General features: G+C 55.5%; 1 protein-coding gene across 2 annotated transcripts in view; it reads right to left on the bottom strand.

The window, feature by feature from the left end:
• The window catches only part of PREX1 (phosphatidylinositol-3,4,5-trisphosphate dependent Rac exchange factor 1), a 186,880-nt gene that overhangs the window by 24,666 nt on the left and 145,023 nt on the right, over positions 1-17,191 (bottom strand). For both annotated transcript variants that reach the window (XM_047851928.1, XM_047851929.1), the window contains 9 exons: positions 17,116-17,188; positions 12,184-12,326; positions 10,514-10,606; positions 8,418-8,566; positions 6,642-6,727; positions 4,593-4,729; positions 3,820-3,913; positions 922-1,109; positions 489-647 (listed from right to left, as the gene is read on the bottom strand). In XM_047851928.1, coding sequence (XP_047707884.1) covers positions 489-647; positions 922-1,109; positions 3,820-3,913; positions 4,593-4,729; positions 6,642-6,727; positions 8,418-8,566; positions 10,514-10,606; positions 12,184-12,326; positions 17,116-17,188 — 1,122 coding nt within the window. The remainder of the gene's footprint in view (positions 1-488; positions 648-921; positions 1,110-3,819; positions 3,914-4,592; positions 4,730-6,641; positions 6,728-8,417; positions 8,567-10,513; positions 10,607-12,183; positions 12,327-17,115; positions 17,189-17,191) is intronic.

Here is a 17,191-nt window from a genome sequence, read left to right as displayed (position 1 = left end):
GAGAAATCTGAGGCCTTCGCATACCTACCCACATTCATTCCTTCATTTTAGCTGCCCTGAGCTACCCTTGAGGAACCACCTCCCCCCAGTCCACAGTCTGTGAGGGGCAGATAAGGCTTCCCGTCCCTGAAGTGGTTGCTACAGGGGTACACAAGGGACCCAAGCCAAGCCAGTAAGAGTTCCCATCGAATTCCTTTTCTACTGGGGTGGCTGAGGTGAGAGCTCCTGGGGACCATTTTGCCACCACGCGAGAAGGGCCTGCCCCCAGGGTGAAGCCAACACGGGAAAGTAAAGGCACGAGGAGAGAGGCCACGCTCTTGGGACGGTGCGGTATCTGTCTGAGCGCCTGGAAACAACCTTGCCTGAAATTCACCTCCGGACGTTTCAGTGAGTAACAGAAACCAATAGATGCTCCTGTTCGCTTAGTCTGAGCTGGGTTGCATTTTGACATTTACAGCCCCGGCTGAGACCCTGCGGGGCGCAGGTACCTCCTGGTAGCAGGCGATCCTCTGGCCGATGCTCTCCAGCTTGGTGTCACAGATGTTGCGGAACTCGTAGTGGGACATGGTCTTAATGTTGCTCAGGGCCATGAGCCGCCCACAGTTCTGCACAAAGACACTGTCATCTGCAGCAAAGGCCTTGAGGATCTGCACAAACACGAACCACTGAGCACTCAGCGTGCACCACGGAGGCTCTTAAGCAGTTGCCTTGTCAGAGCCCTGGGAGACGGAGTCTATTACTCGCCCATTTTGCAGATGAGTAAGCTAACTAAAGAGGGAAGAACCACTCTCCTAAGTCCCACAGCTACCAGGCAGGGGAGCAGAGAGGACAATGCGGGGGCCCCAGGCTAAGTTGGAGGACGGGGGAATCAGGCGCTCCACCCCGCCCCGCCCCCCGGGGCGGGGCAGCGCCCGGCGAGACCTTGGCGGTGAGCCCGAAGCAGCCGCGGGGCTCCACGATCTTCTCCAGCACGTGGCACTTGATGCCTGCAGTGCTCATGTACTCATACACCACGCCATGCTCCAGTTGTCCGTTGTCCACCGTCAGGCTGACCACAGGGCTGTCCTCATGCAGGCTCAGCTGGGGACCCAGGGACAGCAGGGGGAAGGCTGGAAGCCAGAGGGACCGGCAAACCTGAGGAGGGGGAACCACCCCCCAGCCAGCCCTCCCCCGACCCCGCACCACACACGTTTGTCATCGTCGGACACACGGGACCATGAAGCCCGTGCTGCTGCTCTGCTCACTCTCGCCAGCCTGCTACCGTTCACCCCTTGTCCTAGGAACCCACCTTTGTGCCCCATTCCCAGTCCACGTGGCTCAGGAGAGGGAAGCCCTAACCACACCCTTCCTCCCACGCACAGGCCTGGGCGATCAGCGATTCAACGTCCCCTATTCATAAGGGTTGGTTCAGGAATGAGCATGTGACCCAAGCTAGGCCAATGAAAGTCAAGTCTGGGACTTTGGTCCGATCTACAAAGAGAAGGGAACATCCTCTTTTTCAACTGGATTCCAAGCTGCCAGAACCATCGCACGCAGAAAACAGCATGTAAAAGAGAAACCAACACAGAGGGAGCGCAGCTGAGAACGGGACAAACACAGAGAGACTCTTCATGAGACTGTACGTAAAACTGGATCGAGCCGGACCTGAAGCTTCCTTGACCCTACTCCCTTCTCAGTTTGCTGAGCCAATGTTTTTAGGTAGACCAGTTTCAGTCCTGATTGACGTGGGCCCAGAGAGCCTAAGTGATTCTTCAGAGGCCACACAGTTAGGTAGTGACATATCTAGACAAGGAAGCAGGCACAAATGGACAGGACTGCTTTCCTTTCCACCCGCTCCAAAGAGTACCTCTCAACACGTGTGTCTTACCCCCTCACACTCATATTATGGCACTGCCTGTCAGTTTTTCTGTCCCCTGTCTGTTTCCCCTCGTGTCAGCACCACGAGGACAGAAACCCGGCCCACCTTGCTCACTCGTGTGTCCCCAGCTCCTAGAACCGGGCATGGCATGTAGCAGGTGCTTCTACTTGTTGAAAAGAAGAGGAGAAATGGTCAGCTCCCCTCGGCACGCTTTTCCGTCATTATCAGGGATCCCCCCACACGCTGGGGAAGAAAGCCCACAGCCCTTTCCTCTCAGAGGGCATACACCAGGCTGGGAGCTGCCGGCTGGCCTCTCCTCCCTCCCCGTCAGCCTGTCCCCTCTAGGATCCCTCCGCCAAGCTGTGGGTGCTTCAGCAGTAGGGGGATGGCTCCCCGAACGACCCCATAAACCCTGGTTCTTTGCCGTCCCTGAACGCACCAGCAGGGAGCCCACAGCCGTCAGACACAGAGGCATCCAAACCCCCTACTCTTCCCACAGCCTCTGCCCCCAGCCCAGCAGAAGTACAGGGCAGAGTCCAAAGAAGCAACTGGAGAGAATGCGTTATTATTCAAACTAAATATTCGTAGGGTGCCCACTATGTGCCAGGCACAGTTCTAGGCTCGGAGGATACGGCAAGGCAGAAAATAAACAAAACCCCTGCCCTCGTGGATCTTCTGCTCTCTAGTAGCAAAAACACCAGACACCCCCTGAGGAGGTGACATGTGAGCCCAGTTGAGAGAGGTGAAGAGCATGAGGTAAGAAGTACTCTGGAGGAGAGCATTCTATAGCCAGCGAGAACCGCAAGTGCAAAGGCCCTGGGGCAGGAGTACATTTGGTATTTAAGAGCAAGAAGCTGGCGTGGATGGAGTGGAGAGGGCAAGAGGCAAAGTGCCGAGAGGCCCAGCTGGAAGGCCAGGCTGGAGCTGGAGGAAGAACTTGATCTTTGCCTGGAAGGAGCCACTGGAAGGTTCTGTTCTGTTTTTTGAGAAGAGCCCGCAGGAGGAGAAGTAAGGGAGGACAGGGAGAACGGCAAGCAGGCTACTGCGGGAGTCCTGGTGAGCAACCATGGTGGCTTATGCCAGGCAGCGATGGAGGCAGTCGGAAGCAGTCAGATTCTCGATGCATGAAGAAGGTAGGGCAACAAATCAAGGCGGAGGGAGGGAGGAGAAAGAAAAGAGTCAGGGCGTACTCCAAAGTTTGGGGCCTTAGAATCTGGAAGGATGGGGTAGGACGCTTAGGGGAGAACCAGGCTTCAGGGAAGGGTGGGGATTCAAGGTGGCCCAGGCTAAGGGCACGGTGCCTGATGGGCATCCCAGGGACAGCTGGCAGAAAGACAGGTCTGGAGTCCAGGGCTGAGGCTGGGCTAGAGAGGTAAAGATGGGAACCTGGCGCAGACAGAATACTGGCCCCTGAAAGATGCCCGTGTCCTAACCCCCGGAGCCCGGAGGTATGCTGTTACATGGCAAGGGGGGGGGGGCCACGGCTGCAGATGGAATTAAGTTTGCTAAACAACTGACTTTACCATAAGGCAAAATCCAGATGATCCCGCTGTGACCACAAGGCCCCTGAGTGAATATGGAGGCAGAAAAGTCAGAATTACAGAGAGGGCAGAGCGAGGGGGACTCAGACCAACATCGCCGGCTCTGAAGATAGAGGAAAGGACCACGTGCCAAGGCTTGCAGGCAGCTTCTAGAAACTGAAAGAGGCGAGTAAATGAATTCCCCCGCCCAGAGCCCCAGAAAGGAACACAGCTCTGCTGACACCTGACAGATGGCCCAGCGAGACTCACTTTGGACCTCGGGCCTCTAGTAACTGAAAGGACAAACGCATGTTCTAAGCCACGGGTTCGTGGTACTTTGTGAAAGCTGCAATCAGAATGTGATACAGAGCCAACGGCACCAGAAGAGGACCGGTCGGTCCCCTCCGGGGTCTCTACCACACTGCCCGCCTGTCCCGTTACCTGAGTCGGGCTGGGGGTCCTCGCCGGGGGCCTCCTGGCTGTCTCGGGCCTCCTGGGCATCCTCGTGGGTGTGATAGACCCACTGGTACAGACCCTGCCGGGAGAGCAGAGTAAGAGGGGGGCCACGACACCAGGAGCCCAAGGAGGAAGGGACGGGGCGAAGGGGCAAACCATTCCCCGACTCCAAAGCCCAGGCTTCTAGACTGCCGGTGACATCACCTGTGGAAAGTCCTCTAAGACTTTGCTCTGTAACCTTCCTGAGGGGAGCTCCACTCATGCTCCACCCTCACCCTCTAGAGTCTATGCTCCCTACAGAAGCCAGGGGAGGAGGGAGCCTTTGAAAATGTAGGTCAGACCCATGGGAGCAGAAACCTTGTCTCTCCTGCAGCCCCAGGGCCTACAAACATGCCAGGCACATAGCACTGACTGGATGAACCAGTGAATGAACACCCTCCCCGGGACCCCGGCCCCCAACCCAACTATAGCATCAACTTTTCCCATCAACTCTTGGCCCAACATGCCTATCCAGTGAGAAGAGAGGGTCTGATCACACCCATGGGTGGAAACCGAGACCCTGAGTTGTCGGGGCCCAGCCCCCCGGGTTCAGGGAGACAGAGCGGGCACAGAGCCCACACCCAGGTCAGCCCTGCGAGGTAGGCAGCCCCCTCCCCCACAGTGCCTTCAGGCCTCTCCCCACAGAAGGCAGGAGGCCCTCAGCCCCCGACCCCGCTGAGCAGGGCTTCCCTGATCCCCTTGGCTGCTGGATGCCTCACCAGAGCCTCTTCCCCGCGGCTCCGGAACGCCTGGAAATGCTCCAGGACCTCCAGCGCACTGTCGTTCAGCACGTTGTTGCCGTTGACCTTCAGGATGCACTGGCCGGCACAGAGCCCTGCGGCCGCAGCCTCGGAGCCTAAGGGGAGGCGGAGAGAGCCCGGGGCGGCGGCAGGCAAGGGCAAGTGACCCGAGGAACACCGTCCCCCACCCCGCCCACTGCCCCAGCCCCCCAAACACATCCCCAGACGTTCCAGCCCCATCCCTGCACCCTAGAGCCACTGTCCAACCCAGTCCAGGAGGCAGGACAGGGACCAGCACTCCCGTTTCGCAGAAGAAACTGAGGCTCAGAGAAGTAGCAGCTAGCCCAAGCTCACACAGCAAGGAAGGCTGGATTGGAACCCAGGTACGTTTCCCTCAGAGCTTCATCTCCCTCAAAATCCCTCTATGACCTGTGATACTATGACGGGATCAGCCCCGTTGCGCAGACAGGAAACAAAAGGCTCAGAGAGGCAGAGTCACTTTCTCAAGGTCCCTTGGCTGGGAGAAGTCAGGATTCGAACCCAGGTTTACCAGACTTCAAGGGCATGTTTTCTCGGCTATACCATGACTCCCAAACTACAGCTCTCGGCCCCCAGGGTTTTGGGTGGTTAATAAGAAGAGTCTGGAAATGCAAATGAACGCCAAGCTTCATCCGTGCACGAGAGAATATTAGGCCTGTTTGGTGTCATAGTGACGAGCACAGGCCTGGACCCAGGGGCTTGAGTTCAAAGCCTGGCTCTGCCACTGACCAACGGTATGACCTTGGGCACGTTCCTCAACCTCTCTGTGCCTTGGTTTCCTCGTCTATAAAAGGAGGACACTAACAACATCTATTCGCAGGGCTCCTGAGATATCCAGGGGATAAAACATGTAAAGCATTCAGCCCCGTGCCTTGCTCTTAGTAAGTGCTCAAGAAATATTGGCTGCTTTACTATTTTTGCTTGGTTCACCTATAAACACCTAGGCTTCCCTGCAGATGCTGGGAGGCACGGCTTGTCACCTCAGCACTGCTGACATTTGGGACTGGAAAACTCTCTGTTGTTGTGGGGCTGTCCGTGAGCTGCAGGAAGGTCGGCAGCATCCCTGGCCTCTACCCATGAGATGCCAGGAGCATCCCCACCCCTAGGGTCACAAGTAAAGATGTCTGCAGACACTGGCAGGTGTCTTCTAGAGAATGGAAGTGCCCCGGTCGAGAACCACCGCTTTAAGGAGAAAATAAAAACCCACTTTAAAATATTAACAAATTCTGGGAGGCACTTGGGTGGCTCACTCAGTTGAGCGTCCAACTTTGGCTTGGGTCATGATCTCACAGTTCGTGAGTTCAAGCCCCGCATCGGGCTCTGTGCTGACAGCTCGGAGCCTGGAACCTGCTTCGGATTCTGTGTCTCCATCTCTCTCTGCCCCTCCCCAACTTGTGCTGTCTCTCTCTCGAAAATAAGTGTAAAGAAATTTTTTAAAAAATATTAACATATTCTTCGTAGCTTTCTGCCATGATGTGTATTTTCTTAATCAAAACCTATTAAAAGTACAACTATGACCACAGAAGTGGACAATTAGTGTTTCAACTTTAAAAGTGGAGTCCTTAGAGGGGGGCGCCCGGGTGGCTCAGCTGGTTGAGCATCAGACTTCGGCTCAGGTCATGATCTCACAGCTCGTGAATTTGAGCCCCGTGTCGGGCTCTGTGCTGACAGCTCAGGACCCTGTTTCGGATTCTGTGTCTCCCTCTCTCCCTGACCCTCCTCTGTTCATGCTCTGTTTCTCTCTGTCTCAAAAATAAGTATAGTGAGCATGTCTTCACCTTGCCACAGTCCCCCCCACCACCTATTGCCTATGCCTTCCTCTCAGTTAGTTATCCACCTGTGCCCCCCTGAACCCCATGCCGCTGCTCCAGACAAAGAAAGTAAGTGCTGGTGAGACACAGGCCTCGTGGTAATGGTTTGGGGGCCTCAACTCCTTTCACACACACAGACCAGGCCCCCAAAGCCCCCTTCTCTGTCTGTGAGGCTCACCTCTGCCCACGGCGTAGACATACGGCGGGGCGGCTCCACGGATCTGGAAGCACAGAGCCTCTGGATGGTCGGGAACTTTGATGATCCTGCACCAGGCAGCAGCAGCCATAAGAAAATGCAGTATTACTCCCAACAGCCCAGGGGACCACGCTGAGAGACCTCTGCCTCCCAGACTTTTGAGAAATCCAGCCCAAAGTAGTAGCAATGCCAGGCTGTCAGCAACCGAAGATAAAGAAAAACCTCATTGAACCACAGCCCGTGTCTCCAGGGTCTCCGGTTCCTCAGAACCACCTGGCCCGCACTTAGAGATTCAATCCACGCACAGAAATTCCAGAGCGCCCTCCTACACCTTCTCTGTCACTCTCTCAGTGAGAGGAGGCTTCTCGGTGGTCAGACCAGCACCACAGGCAGCGAATATTTTGTTCAACAGATGGGAGGGTGAGAAGGGACCCAGAAGATCTTGGTGCCGACTCTAGAAAAATGCCCACACGTGTCCCCTAGGGAACAGTTTGAAAGGCCAGGTCTTGGCCATTCCGCAGGTGGAACATCAGAGAAGAGCGAGTGGCACCTGCCCAGGGCTGCACAAGGGATGACATTAATCCAGCGGCTTCGAGGCAGCTGTCTGCTTCTCCGTCAAGGGCATGTCTCCAACAATGGGCCTCAGGATCCTCCTCCCATCCCCCACCCCACGCCACCTGCCGGAGAAAAAAACCATCTAGGGAGCCGGTTCTCAAACCCCAGGCATTTCCAGAACTTTAAGCAGGCACGTTCCCCTGGGTGATTTCTGCCACTTTCACATACCAAACTATCAATCATTTTCCCTAAATTGGCTTGCCTTGTCACCGAAATAATCTTATTTAAAACTTTCCATCACTCCCATCAATAGGAAACTGGGAGCATTTGCCTTAAATAGAAGAGAGAAATGAAAACCAAGAGCACAATTTTTAAAATAGAAAATGCTTCTCCATCCTACCACGGCCACGCTGGGCCGGGCTGGGCCATCAGCCCCCTTGCCTCTGCCCTGCTTCCGCCTTTACCGCTGGCCATCTAGTCTCCACCTCCAGAACCTATGTCCCGTCATGCCTTGCCTCTGCTCAGAGCCTTCCAGTGGCTCCTTGGTCCTTACCATGGGCACAACATCCTACAAGGCCTGGCTTCCACGGTCTGGCGGACCTCATCACCCACCCCTCCCTCTCACTCACTCTGCTCCACCCCATCAGCTTCTTCGCTGTTCCTCAAAGACACAAGCCACGGTTCCACCCCAGGACCTTGGCACTGGCTATCTCCTCTGCCCGGAACCCTCCTCCTCCAGAAGTTCTCTTGACTCCTTCCCTTACCTCCTCGGGTCTGCCCTCAGCTCACGGTGGCATCTCTCTGACCACCACCCTCCACACAGCCGTCGCCTTTCCCAGCTGTATAGACTGGCCCAAACTTACTACCACCTGGTTCAGGAGGTCTCTCGCTTTTCTTTTGTTTGGTCGTCTGACTCCTGCTCCACCCTCCAACTAGACTGAGACCTATGAAGGGCATTAACGTGTCCATCTAGACATGGCTGGAGCCCCAGAGCCTGAAACGCCACTCGGTACACAGTGGGCGCTCGAGAACATCTGTTGGACGGATTAAAGCAGCAACATCGTGAGACACGCCCGTGGAATGAGCCCCATCCTCGGGGAACCAGGACAGCTCACCCCCCTCCACCACCACCCCTGGCAGGCAGTCAGTGCCCCAACCTCAGAGGGAGACTGGCCCCGCACACCCCGCCGCGAGGACACTCACTCTTTGGCCTTGGTGGCCACCAGGAGGCGCAGCGGGCGGCGGGAGCAGAAAGACTGGTTGAGGATGGACTCCACCTCGGCAAAGGGCCTCAGGAACACCAGGTCCTCGTTGATGGAGTAGATCTTCCGCCCCACCTGCAGGCCGGCCATCTAGGCGGGGGGGAGACACCCACACCAGGTCACCCGCCTCCTCCCCGGCCAAGGAACCCCGACTGCGTGCGGGCAGCACAGAGCCAGGCCCGGGGACCCAGCGGGACCCGACTGAGCCCACCGGGGCAGCCCCACTCCCTGCTGTGGCAAGCAGGTCGGCGGCTGGTGAGACAAGGTCCCGGCCAACGAGCTCTGAAGGGAAGGCTGCCGCAGGCACTGCAGGAAACACATCTTTCCTTGAGGAGGAACCGCGGTGGCCGGTCCCCTGCTTCCCACCTGCCGTGTGGGGACACAGGGCATCGAACTGGGGCAGCCACTCGCCCTGTGCCCTTGATGGCTCGGCCGGGAAACTCAGAGATGTTGACCCCGAACCAAGACCCCCAGTCACCTCCTTCTAACCGTTACGTCAGGGCTCCCGGGAGGCGAGTACACGGCTCCCTGCAACCAGAAGCGCTCCCCAGTGGTTCAAGGACACAAGCGCAGCACCTAGATGACACGTGCCTCTCCCCGCCCACCTCCACACGCCCCGGAACGGCTCAGGGGATGGGGGCCGAATCCCTGGCCTGCCAGACTCTCTCCCCTCCCTCCTCTACATGTCACGGACATGGCAGAGCCACCGGCGTGCCCTGGGCAAGCCACTGATCATTAGTTTGTCCATCATCACAGCTGACGCGGAAAACTACCTGATTCAGAAACCTGCTCTTCTCATGCACCTCTGCACAAGGCCATGATGGGAGCCGGGGCGTGCATGCTAGGGATGGGAAGGAGGGAGGGAGAATGGGTAGGTGGGTGAGTGGATGGATGGATGGATGGATGGATGGATGGATGGATGGGAAGGAGGGAGGGAGAATGAGTAGGTGGGTGAGTAGATGGATGGATGGATGGGAAAGAGGGAGGGAGAATGGGTGGGTGGATGGATGGATGGATGGATGGGAAGGAGGGAGGGAGAATGGGTAGGTGGGTGAGTGGATGGATGGATGGATGGACGGATGGATGGGAAGGAGGGAGGGAGAATGGGTGGATGGATGGATAGATGGATGGATGGATGGATGGACGGATGGATGGGAAGGAGGGAGGGAGAATGGGTAGGTGGGTGAGTGGATGGATGGATGGATGGATGGATGGATGGATGGATGGGAAGGAGGGAGGGAGAATGGGTAGGTGGGTGAGTAGATGGATGGATGGATGGGAAAGAGGGAGGAAGAATGGGTGGGTGGGTGGATGGATGGATGGATGGGAAGGAGGGAGGGAGAATGGGTAGGTGGGTGAGTGGATGGATGGATGGGAAGGAGGGAGGGAGAATGGGTGGAAGGATGGATGGATGGGAAAGAGGGAGGAAGAATGGGTGGGTGGGTGGATGGATGGATGGATGGGAAGGAGGGAGGGAGAATGGGTAGGTGGGTGAGTGGATGGATGGATGGGAAGGAGGGAGGGAGAATGGGTGGAAGGATGGATGGATGGACAGATGGGAAGGAGGGAGGGAGAATGGGTGGAAGGATGGATGGATGGATGGATGGACAGATGGGAAGGAGGGAGGGAGAATGGGTGGGTGGGTGGGTGGATGGATGGATGGATGGACGGACGGACAGATGGGTGGGAAAAAGGGAGGGAGAATGGGTGGGTGGATGGATGGACGGATGGATGGGAAGGAGGGAGGGAGAATGGGTAGGTAGATGGATGGATGGACAGATGGATGGATGGGAAGGAGTGAGAACGGGTGGGTGGGTGGGTGGATGGATGGGAGGGAGGAAGGAAGATAGATGGGTAGATGTATGGGTGGGAAGGAGGGAGGGAGAATGGGTAGGTGGATGGATGGATGGAGCAGGGGGCTCTATCGCAGCTCCCCCGGAGACCGCAGGTAAGCCCGCCCCGGACTCTGTTTCCCCACACGGCAATGAGCAAGGAGGAAGCACCGACACAGCAGGTGGTCCCTCTGAGAAGCCTCACCTCAGCCAGCGAGCCCCTCTGGACCGACTTCACCACCACGGCCTTGTTCTTCTCCTCGATGTCAAAGCCGTAATCTTCCTCCTGGGGCAGGATCTGAGGGCCCGAGGCGGGAGAGACCCAGTGAGGCAGTGGGGGGAGGAGGGCTCCTTGTGCCCCAGATCTACACGGAGTAGGGGTGCACGGCAGGATAAAGCTATGAACAGCACCCAGTACACGGCAGGTGCCCAACACGTATCTGTCAAGCGAAGACACCATCTGGCTCCCACGTCAGGCTGCTGCTGATCACATATTTTTTTTACTTTTCACTGCCCGGCGCCCCTGTCTCCTCCCAACCTGCAGACCGAGTCCCCTCGGTTATACACCGCCGTCTCCCCATCTGCTGGCAGACTGACGTGCTTGGTAAAAATCTGCTGGCTTAACGAATAAAACAGGTCCAAAGGTGTCCAGCCACTGAGGACCTGGGGACAGGCCAGGAGTTTAGGGAGGAGCGGTCCCATTGCAGGACGGCAGGAGGTTCGGGAGGTTCGAGGATTCGGTGGTGGTGCGGATGCAGAGAAACGCATTTGTGTGTTCAACAAATACTTGCTGAGCTGCTGCCTATGACATGACCAAGGTACGTTACTGGGCACTGGAAACAGTGTTGAACAAGACAGTTCCTGCCCTGCTGCAGCCGACTGTCTAGTGGGGAAGAAAGACTACAAACAAATAAGCAAAGAAATACAGAATGCGATGCAGACAGTGTGTGCAGTCTGAATGAAAATAAAGCACTTAAAGTGATAAACGTGGCATGGCGGGGGGGGGGGGCGCGGAGGAGAGGCTATCTGAGCTGAGACCTGAATGAGGGACAGAACTTTATGAAGAGTGGAAACAGTGTTCCAGGCAGAGGGCACAGCATGTGCAAAGGCCCTGAATCAGGCCCACAGGACTAGAGCATAAGAAAGGAGATCAGAGGGAGGGGAGAACACAGGAGATGAAGCTGGAAAGGCAGAGAGAGTCTTATGAACTGTGATGAGAGACTGGATTTTATCCCAAGTGTGATGGGGAGCACTGGCAGGCTTTATGGTGGGAGAAACGGGAATCCCCATATTTATGGGGCCCCTGTAAGTACCAAAGGAGAGAAGTTAAGACTTCTCTCTTGTATTAGGCAGACTTCAGCCCCATCTCTGGCTGTGGCAGGAGACCTAATCTGCTGAGCACCTCTCTTGATTGCCTCCTGTGGACCAAGCATGAAGACAGAGGCCACTAGTTATCAACAGGCAAAGAAACAGGATTTGGTGGGCGAGGCTGGTAAAAGATCTGAATAGGCTGATAAACGTCCTCCCTCAACGTCAGGATATTTACAGCAAATGCACATGGACAGGGCACCAGCCCAGAAGACCTAAGGCCTTGGATGAGCCATTTCAGGAGGCCAACCTCTCTGCACAATGCTAAGCTGGGACGTGGGGTGGGCAAGGGAAGAAGGAAAGGAAAAGAAAGGGAGCCAGCAAGCCCAAACTCTTTCTAAAGAAGGTCGTCTTGGCCAGAGAAGTGTCACCAGCCACCACCAAGAATCCCCACATTGGGTGCTCAGAGTTGAGCCCAACTTCTCTAGCCATAATCGGAAGGTCACCCGGCTCCCAGTCTGCAGCCGGGTCTGGGAAGGCTGATGCACACTTGGGCTCTGCTCCTACCAGCAGGCGCTTGGCCAGAATGTTCTCCACCAGCTTGAAGTCATTGCGCAGCTGTTTGTTCTTGCTGCTGGTTCCCTCCATCTCCTCGTCTGCGTGGAAGCGGAAATACTGGGACTCGTCCTTGAACTCACTCTTCTCCAGCACTGCAAACCCACAGACACACAGCACATGGTCAGGCTCACAAGGGAAGGTTTCAGCAACACTTGCCAACTGGCCACCACGGGCTGGAACCAACCCTTGGGCAAGTTTTCTTTGGCTAGCACAGTGTTTCATTCAATAGAAGCATGTGCCAACACTAACGTATTAGGATATTTCACATAATAGTCTCGCGTTCTGACTTCTCTTGAAAAATCTGAACTTGTCCCATCTGCTGTGAAGACAATATTACAAAGCCGTAGTAACAAAAATAGCGTGGAATTATATCTGAACCAGATAAAGAACCAGAAATCACATAATAGGATCATGTGTTCATGGAAACTTAGTATATGATAATGATGATCACGTGGAGTATTCCACAGATGATATAGGGGAAAAACTGACTCACAGGGAAAAATAAAAGCAGATCCCTACCTCACACCATATACAACAAAAAACTCCTGATGGATTAAAGACCTAAAAATAAGAACAGGAAAACTAAAGCTCACCAAACAAAATGTAAAATATCTTTGTCCTAGGGTAGAAAGAGTTCACACACAAGACCTCCCAAAAAAGCAATATAATAAAATTAAGAACTTCGGTTCAATAACAAGACCATAGGCAAATGGCAGATTCAAAAGTAACATAATGTCTAAAACCAAAAAGGAATAAATATCTACAATATAAAAGAAACCACCAAATCAACCAGAGAAAGCTGTAAAACATAGATAAAAATGGGAAAAGAATATGAACAGGCAACTACCAGATGGGGAAACCCAAGCGGGCAGCAAGTAGATGAAAAGGAGTCCAGCCTCACTAACAATCAGAAACAGACCATGATGAGACATTTTAGACTGCAGATTAGCAAACCCTAAAGGCCAAATGTGGCCCACTATCTCTTTTTATAAATAAAGTTTTATTGGGACACAACCACATCCATTCATTTATGTATGTTATAGGGCTGCTTTTATGTCACAGTGACAGAAGCTGAATAACTGCAAAAGGCTGTATGGCCTACAAAGCCTAAAATTTATACTATCCGGCCTATGCAGAAGAAGTTTCCTGATCTCTGCTCTAAAAGACAGAGCATGAATAAAAACAACTGGTAACAACCAGCATGGGATCTGATCCCTGTGGGTTACAGTTGAACTAAGTTACCAGGGCCAGGCACACTTAGATTCATTTACTCCCGGGACAAGGAAGGATCTGCTGCACTCCTCTTACAGGTCGGGGCACTAAGGCCCAGAGAAGGTAACTAAACTGCCCAAGGTCACACAGCAGGTAGGCTCCCCCTTTTCACCACACTGCCCAGCCTGCCCTTTCACAAAGGGGGAGATCCAGGCTCGGTTTGGTGAAAGCAATTGTCCGAAGTCAGCAGGCCCCAGGAAGGAGGAAAACCAGCTGCCTGAACTTCGCGATGTCCCCGCCATCCCTGAAGGCAGAGGCTGTGTCCCGATATGGTGGCTACGTGAAAAGCAGCAGAAGGCAATCCTTTCCTTCTCCCTCTTTCCCAGGACATCTAGCTGTTTGTGTCTTTCTCCGGCCACCCCTATTACCTCTTTGGAGAAAGCAGACACACAAATTGCTGCTTTGCCCAGAGCCGGGGGTAGCCAGGCCCCGGGGGGCCGGCTGGCTTCACCTCCACTGTAAACACAAAGCGGAAAGACTCTGGGAGGTAGGAGGAAGAAGCGTGTTGTGTCTTGGGAGAAATGTTTGGGGAAACGGCTGGAATCTCAGAGTCCAGGAGCTCAGCCAGGTGAGGTCCCCCACTCGCAGATCCAGGTTTCGGTCAAGGCCTCTGGCTGGGTTCGAACCCCTGCTCGGCCCCTACCCAACTTCATGTCCCCTTAGTCTCTGTGAACCTCTGCTTCCTCATCTATGGGCATCATAACACTACCAGCTTCCAGGGAGTGGGGAATTAGATGGTGAGCCTCAGTTTCCCTGTATGTGCCTAAGTGAAAGGCTGGACCATCAGCCTCTCAGGGCCCTCCCTGAGGACACCTCAGGGCCCGGGAGTTCAGGGCAGACGCCTCGGGAGGCGCCACATGGGCCGTACCTACACCCTCCGCTCTGCACCCTAACCTGCATTTTGCAGCAGCCACAGCCCTAGGATCTGGCCCTTTCCTATTTTAGCTCATTTCTGAGTTCGTGGCAGGGAACAGGGGAGCAGGGGCCACGCCCTGCAATTTCTCTCCCTGAGGGTGTTGGCATTGCCTGGGAGTCACCCCCCGCAGAATGTCCTCGGCCAGCGGCCTTCCCAGAATAGCAGCTGGGGTGGACCCCTAATTACTCTCACCCACAAATGAGAGGTTCTGCCCAGCTGATTGGTGGGAAGGACGGAGCTGTCAGAGGGCACCGCGGGGAACAGAGCGGCTTCTGGGAATGAGGGACTTTGGTGAGAGGAGCCGATGGACAGGAATGACCCTGGCTGGGCCCGACCTGCCCAGCTCAGCCGGGGAAACAGGCAGCTGGGAGTGTGCCCTAACCCCTAACTGCACAGAGCCATGGGCATGTTGAGCTCAGAGGAGGAGGGGACGACAAGGCCTCCAGGGGAAAGTTGGGGAAACTGAGGCACAGAGAAGGCCAGAGGTTTATTGGGAGTCAGCTGAGTCAGGGCTGGAACCAGGCCTGCTGGCTACAAGACAGGGGAGGCACCTGACGACCTGCCGTCCCACCGGCACATTTCTCATCCTGCCGAAGGGACAGCAAAGCCAGCAGCTAGACCAGGAGTGGAAAACTGTGGCCCACTGTCTGTTTTCCTAAATAAAGTTTACTGGCACACAGCCACGCCCACTTAGTTAAGTATTACCTGTAGCTGCTTTAATGCTACACTAGCTGTTAACAGAGGCTCCACGGCCTGCAAAGCCTGAAATATTTACTGTCTGGTCCTTTGCACAGAGAGTTCTCTGACCTCTGAGTTAGAGCATAAAGCAGAAGCTGGCAGGAGGAATGGACAGAAGACCCACCCGAGGCTCACCCCTCCAACTGCAGCGGGCCGCAAGCCACATCATCCCTCCCCTGGAGTATCAGAGTCGCTTGGGCACTGGCCTCTCTCCTTCCGCCCTCAACCCCGCGGGCGCTCTCCCCCTGCAGAGGGATCAAGCACGTGCCTCCCCTGCTCAGAACCCTGCCAGGACTCCCACTGCACTGGAGTCAGAGTCAAAGTCCTCCTCACATGCCCGTGCTGTTCCAGAACACGGACTCCTGTCATTGTTTGATTCACGCACCTGCACCCGCACATGCACACTAGGCTGTGAGCCTAGCAAGGTGCCTGCACCAGGAAAGCAAGAGCTGGAAAACAGCAGCATGAACAAAACCCAGGGAAGAGGGGAATATTAGTCTAACAGGGAGAGAACAGCCCCATGAAGAAGAGTGAATGAGCTAAGCACCCAGTGAGGAAGGAGAGGAGCCATCCAGGCGGGATGTCTGGGGAAGCCTGGGGAGTATGAACCCAGCAGAAACACTGAGAAAGTTGGGGGCCGGGGGGTGAGGCAGGTCGGGCACCCCAGGCAAGGGAAACTGTAAGAGCCAAAGCCACAGGGAGAGTTCTAGAAGTGGGGGTTCTTTGGTGGGAGTTAAAAGTCTACCTGTCCTCCTGAGAGCGTAGGAGCCTCAGGGCTCCCCCGGGGCCAGCAGGAGGGAAGGTCACAGACCCCAGTGGCTGAGCGTGTGGCCTGTAAACCCAGTCCGCCTCGGTTCCAATCCCGGCTCCGACTTGCTGTGTGACCTTGAGCAAGTTTCTTAACTGTCTGGGCTTCCACTTCCTCACTTATAAATAGGGATGATACTAATACCAACATCAAAGGATCATTACAGGATTAGACTAATTAATACATGGGGAGTGCTCAGAAGGAGGCCAGGCACACAAAGTATTAACTTCTGTTTAAATTTGAAATGGAGTGAACAGAACCAATCCCTCCCTCCTTCTCCCCACCTTCCCACCTCAGGATCATCTCAGGACTGCCCACCCCCCCCCCCCCCCACTTTACGTGCTTCTCCTGTGGAAAGAACAGTGACTTACCTAAGGGGTCAGGCCAGGGAAAGGGGTGCAAATGTCCCGGCCCAGCTCCCTTCCCCTCACACTTACAACCTGCCTGTTCTCTGTCCCCACAGACCCCCGTCCTCTCCTCCCCGTGGAAGCCCGTGGGCCAGGCCTGCACAATCCCGCCTCACTGCCCACCCGGAGGCCACGTCCCTTCTAGGAGAGCATGGGAAGCCCACAGTTTTGACCTCAGATCCAATCCATTTTCCAGTCAAGCATTACCAGCCAGCCACCTTGGTCCCTACGGAAGCCCTGAGGTGATCTCTCAATCAGTGCAGAAGTGGGAGGGGGAAGGAGGGGGCTTCCTGAGACACCCCAAACCCCCGGCAGCCTCCAGGCCCACACCCAGCATCCAGCCTGGGCTCACCGTGGGCAGGCTGGACAGTCTCCAGCCCACCATGTGCTGTCTCTGGACCTCAGCTCCCCACCCTTCCATAAAACACACCAGGGACCAGAGTCCCTACTAGCTTTTCTATCCCAGGACACACACCCCAGGGGACACCCAGGTGGCTCAGTCGGCTGAGCATCCAACTCTTGGTTTCAGCTCAGGTCACGATCTCAGGGTTGTGGGATCCAGCCCCACATCAGGCTCTGCACCGACAGCATGGAGCCTGCTTGAGATTCTCTCTCTCTCTCCCTCTGCCCCTCTCCCCCCGCCCTCTCTCTCCCTCTGAAATTAAAGAGAAAAAAAAAACCATTTAGCAGGGCGGACCCCCGCCCCCAGGAGGCCGGGCTGAAGGGAAGGGACAGATTACCGTGGTGCATGAAGCCGTTGTTACACAGGCCCACACCGAGCGTCACCGCCTCCTCGCGCGTCTGGCAATCACCCTG

Source organism: Prionailurus viverrinus, chromosome A3, assembly GCF_022837055.1.
Source record: "Prionailurus viverrinus isolate Anna chromosome A3, UM_Priviv_1.0, whole genome shotgun sequence".
In the NCBI taxonomy this organism is placed as follows: domain Eukaryota; kingdom Metazoa; phylum Chordata; class Mammalia; order Carnivora; family Felidae; genus Prionailurus; species Prionailurus viverrinus.
The sequence above is the reverse complement of the archived record's forward strand: the minus strand, read 5'-3'. Positions and strand labels throughout refer to the sequence as shown.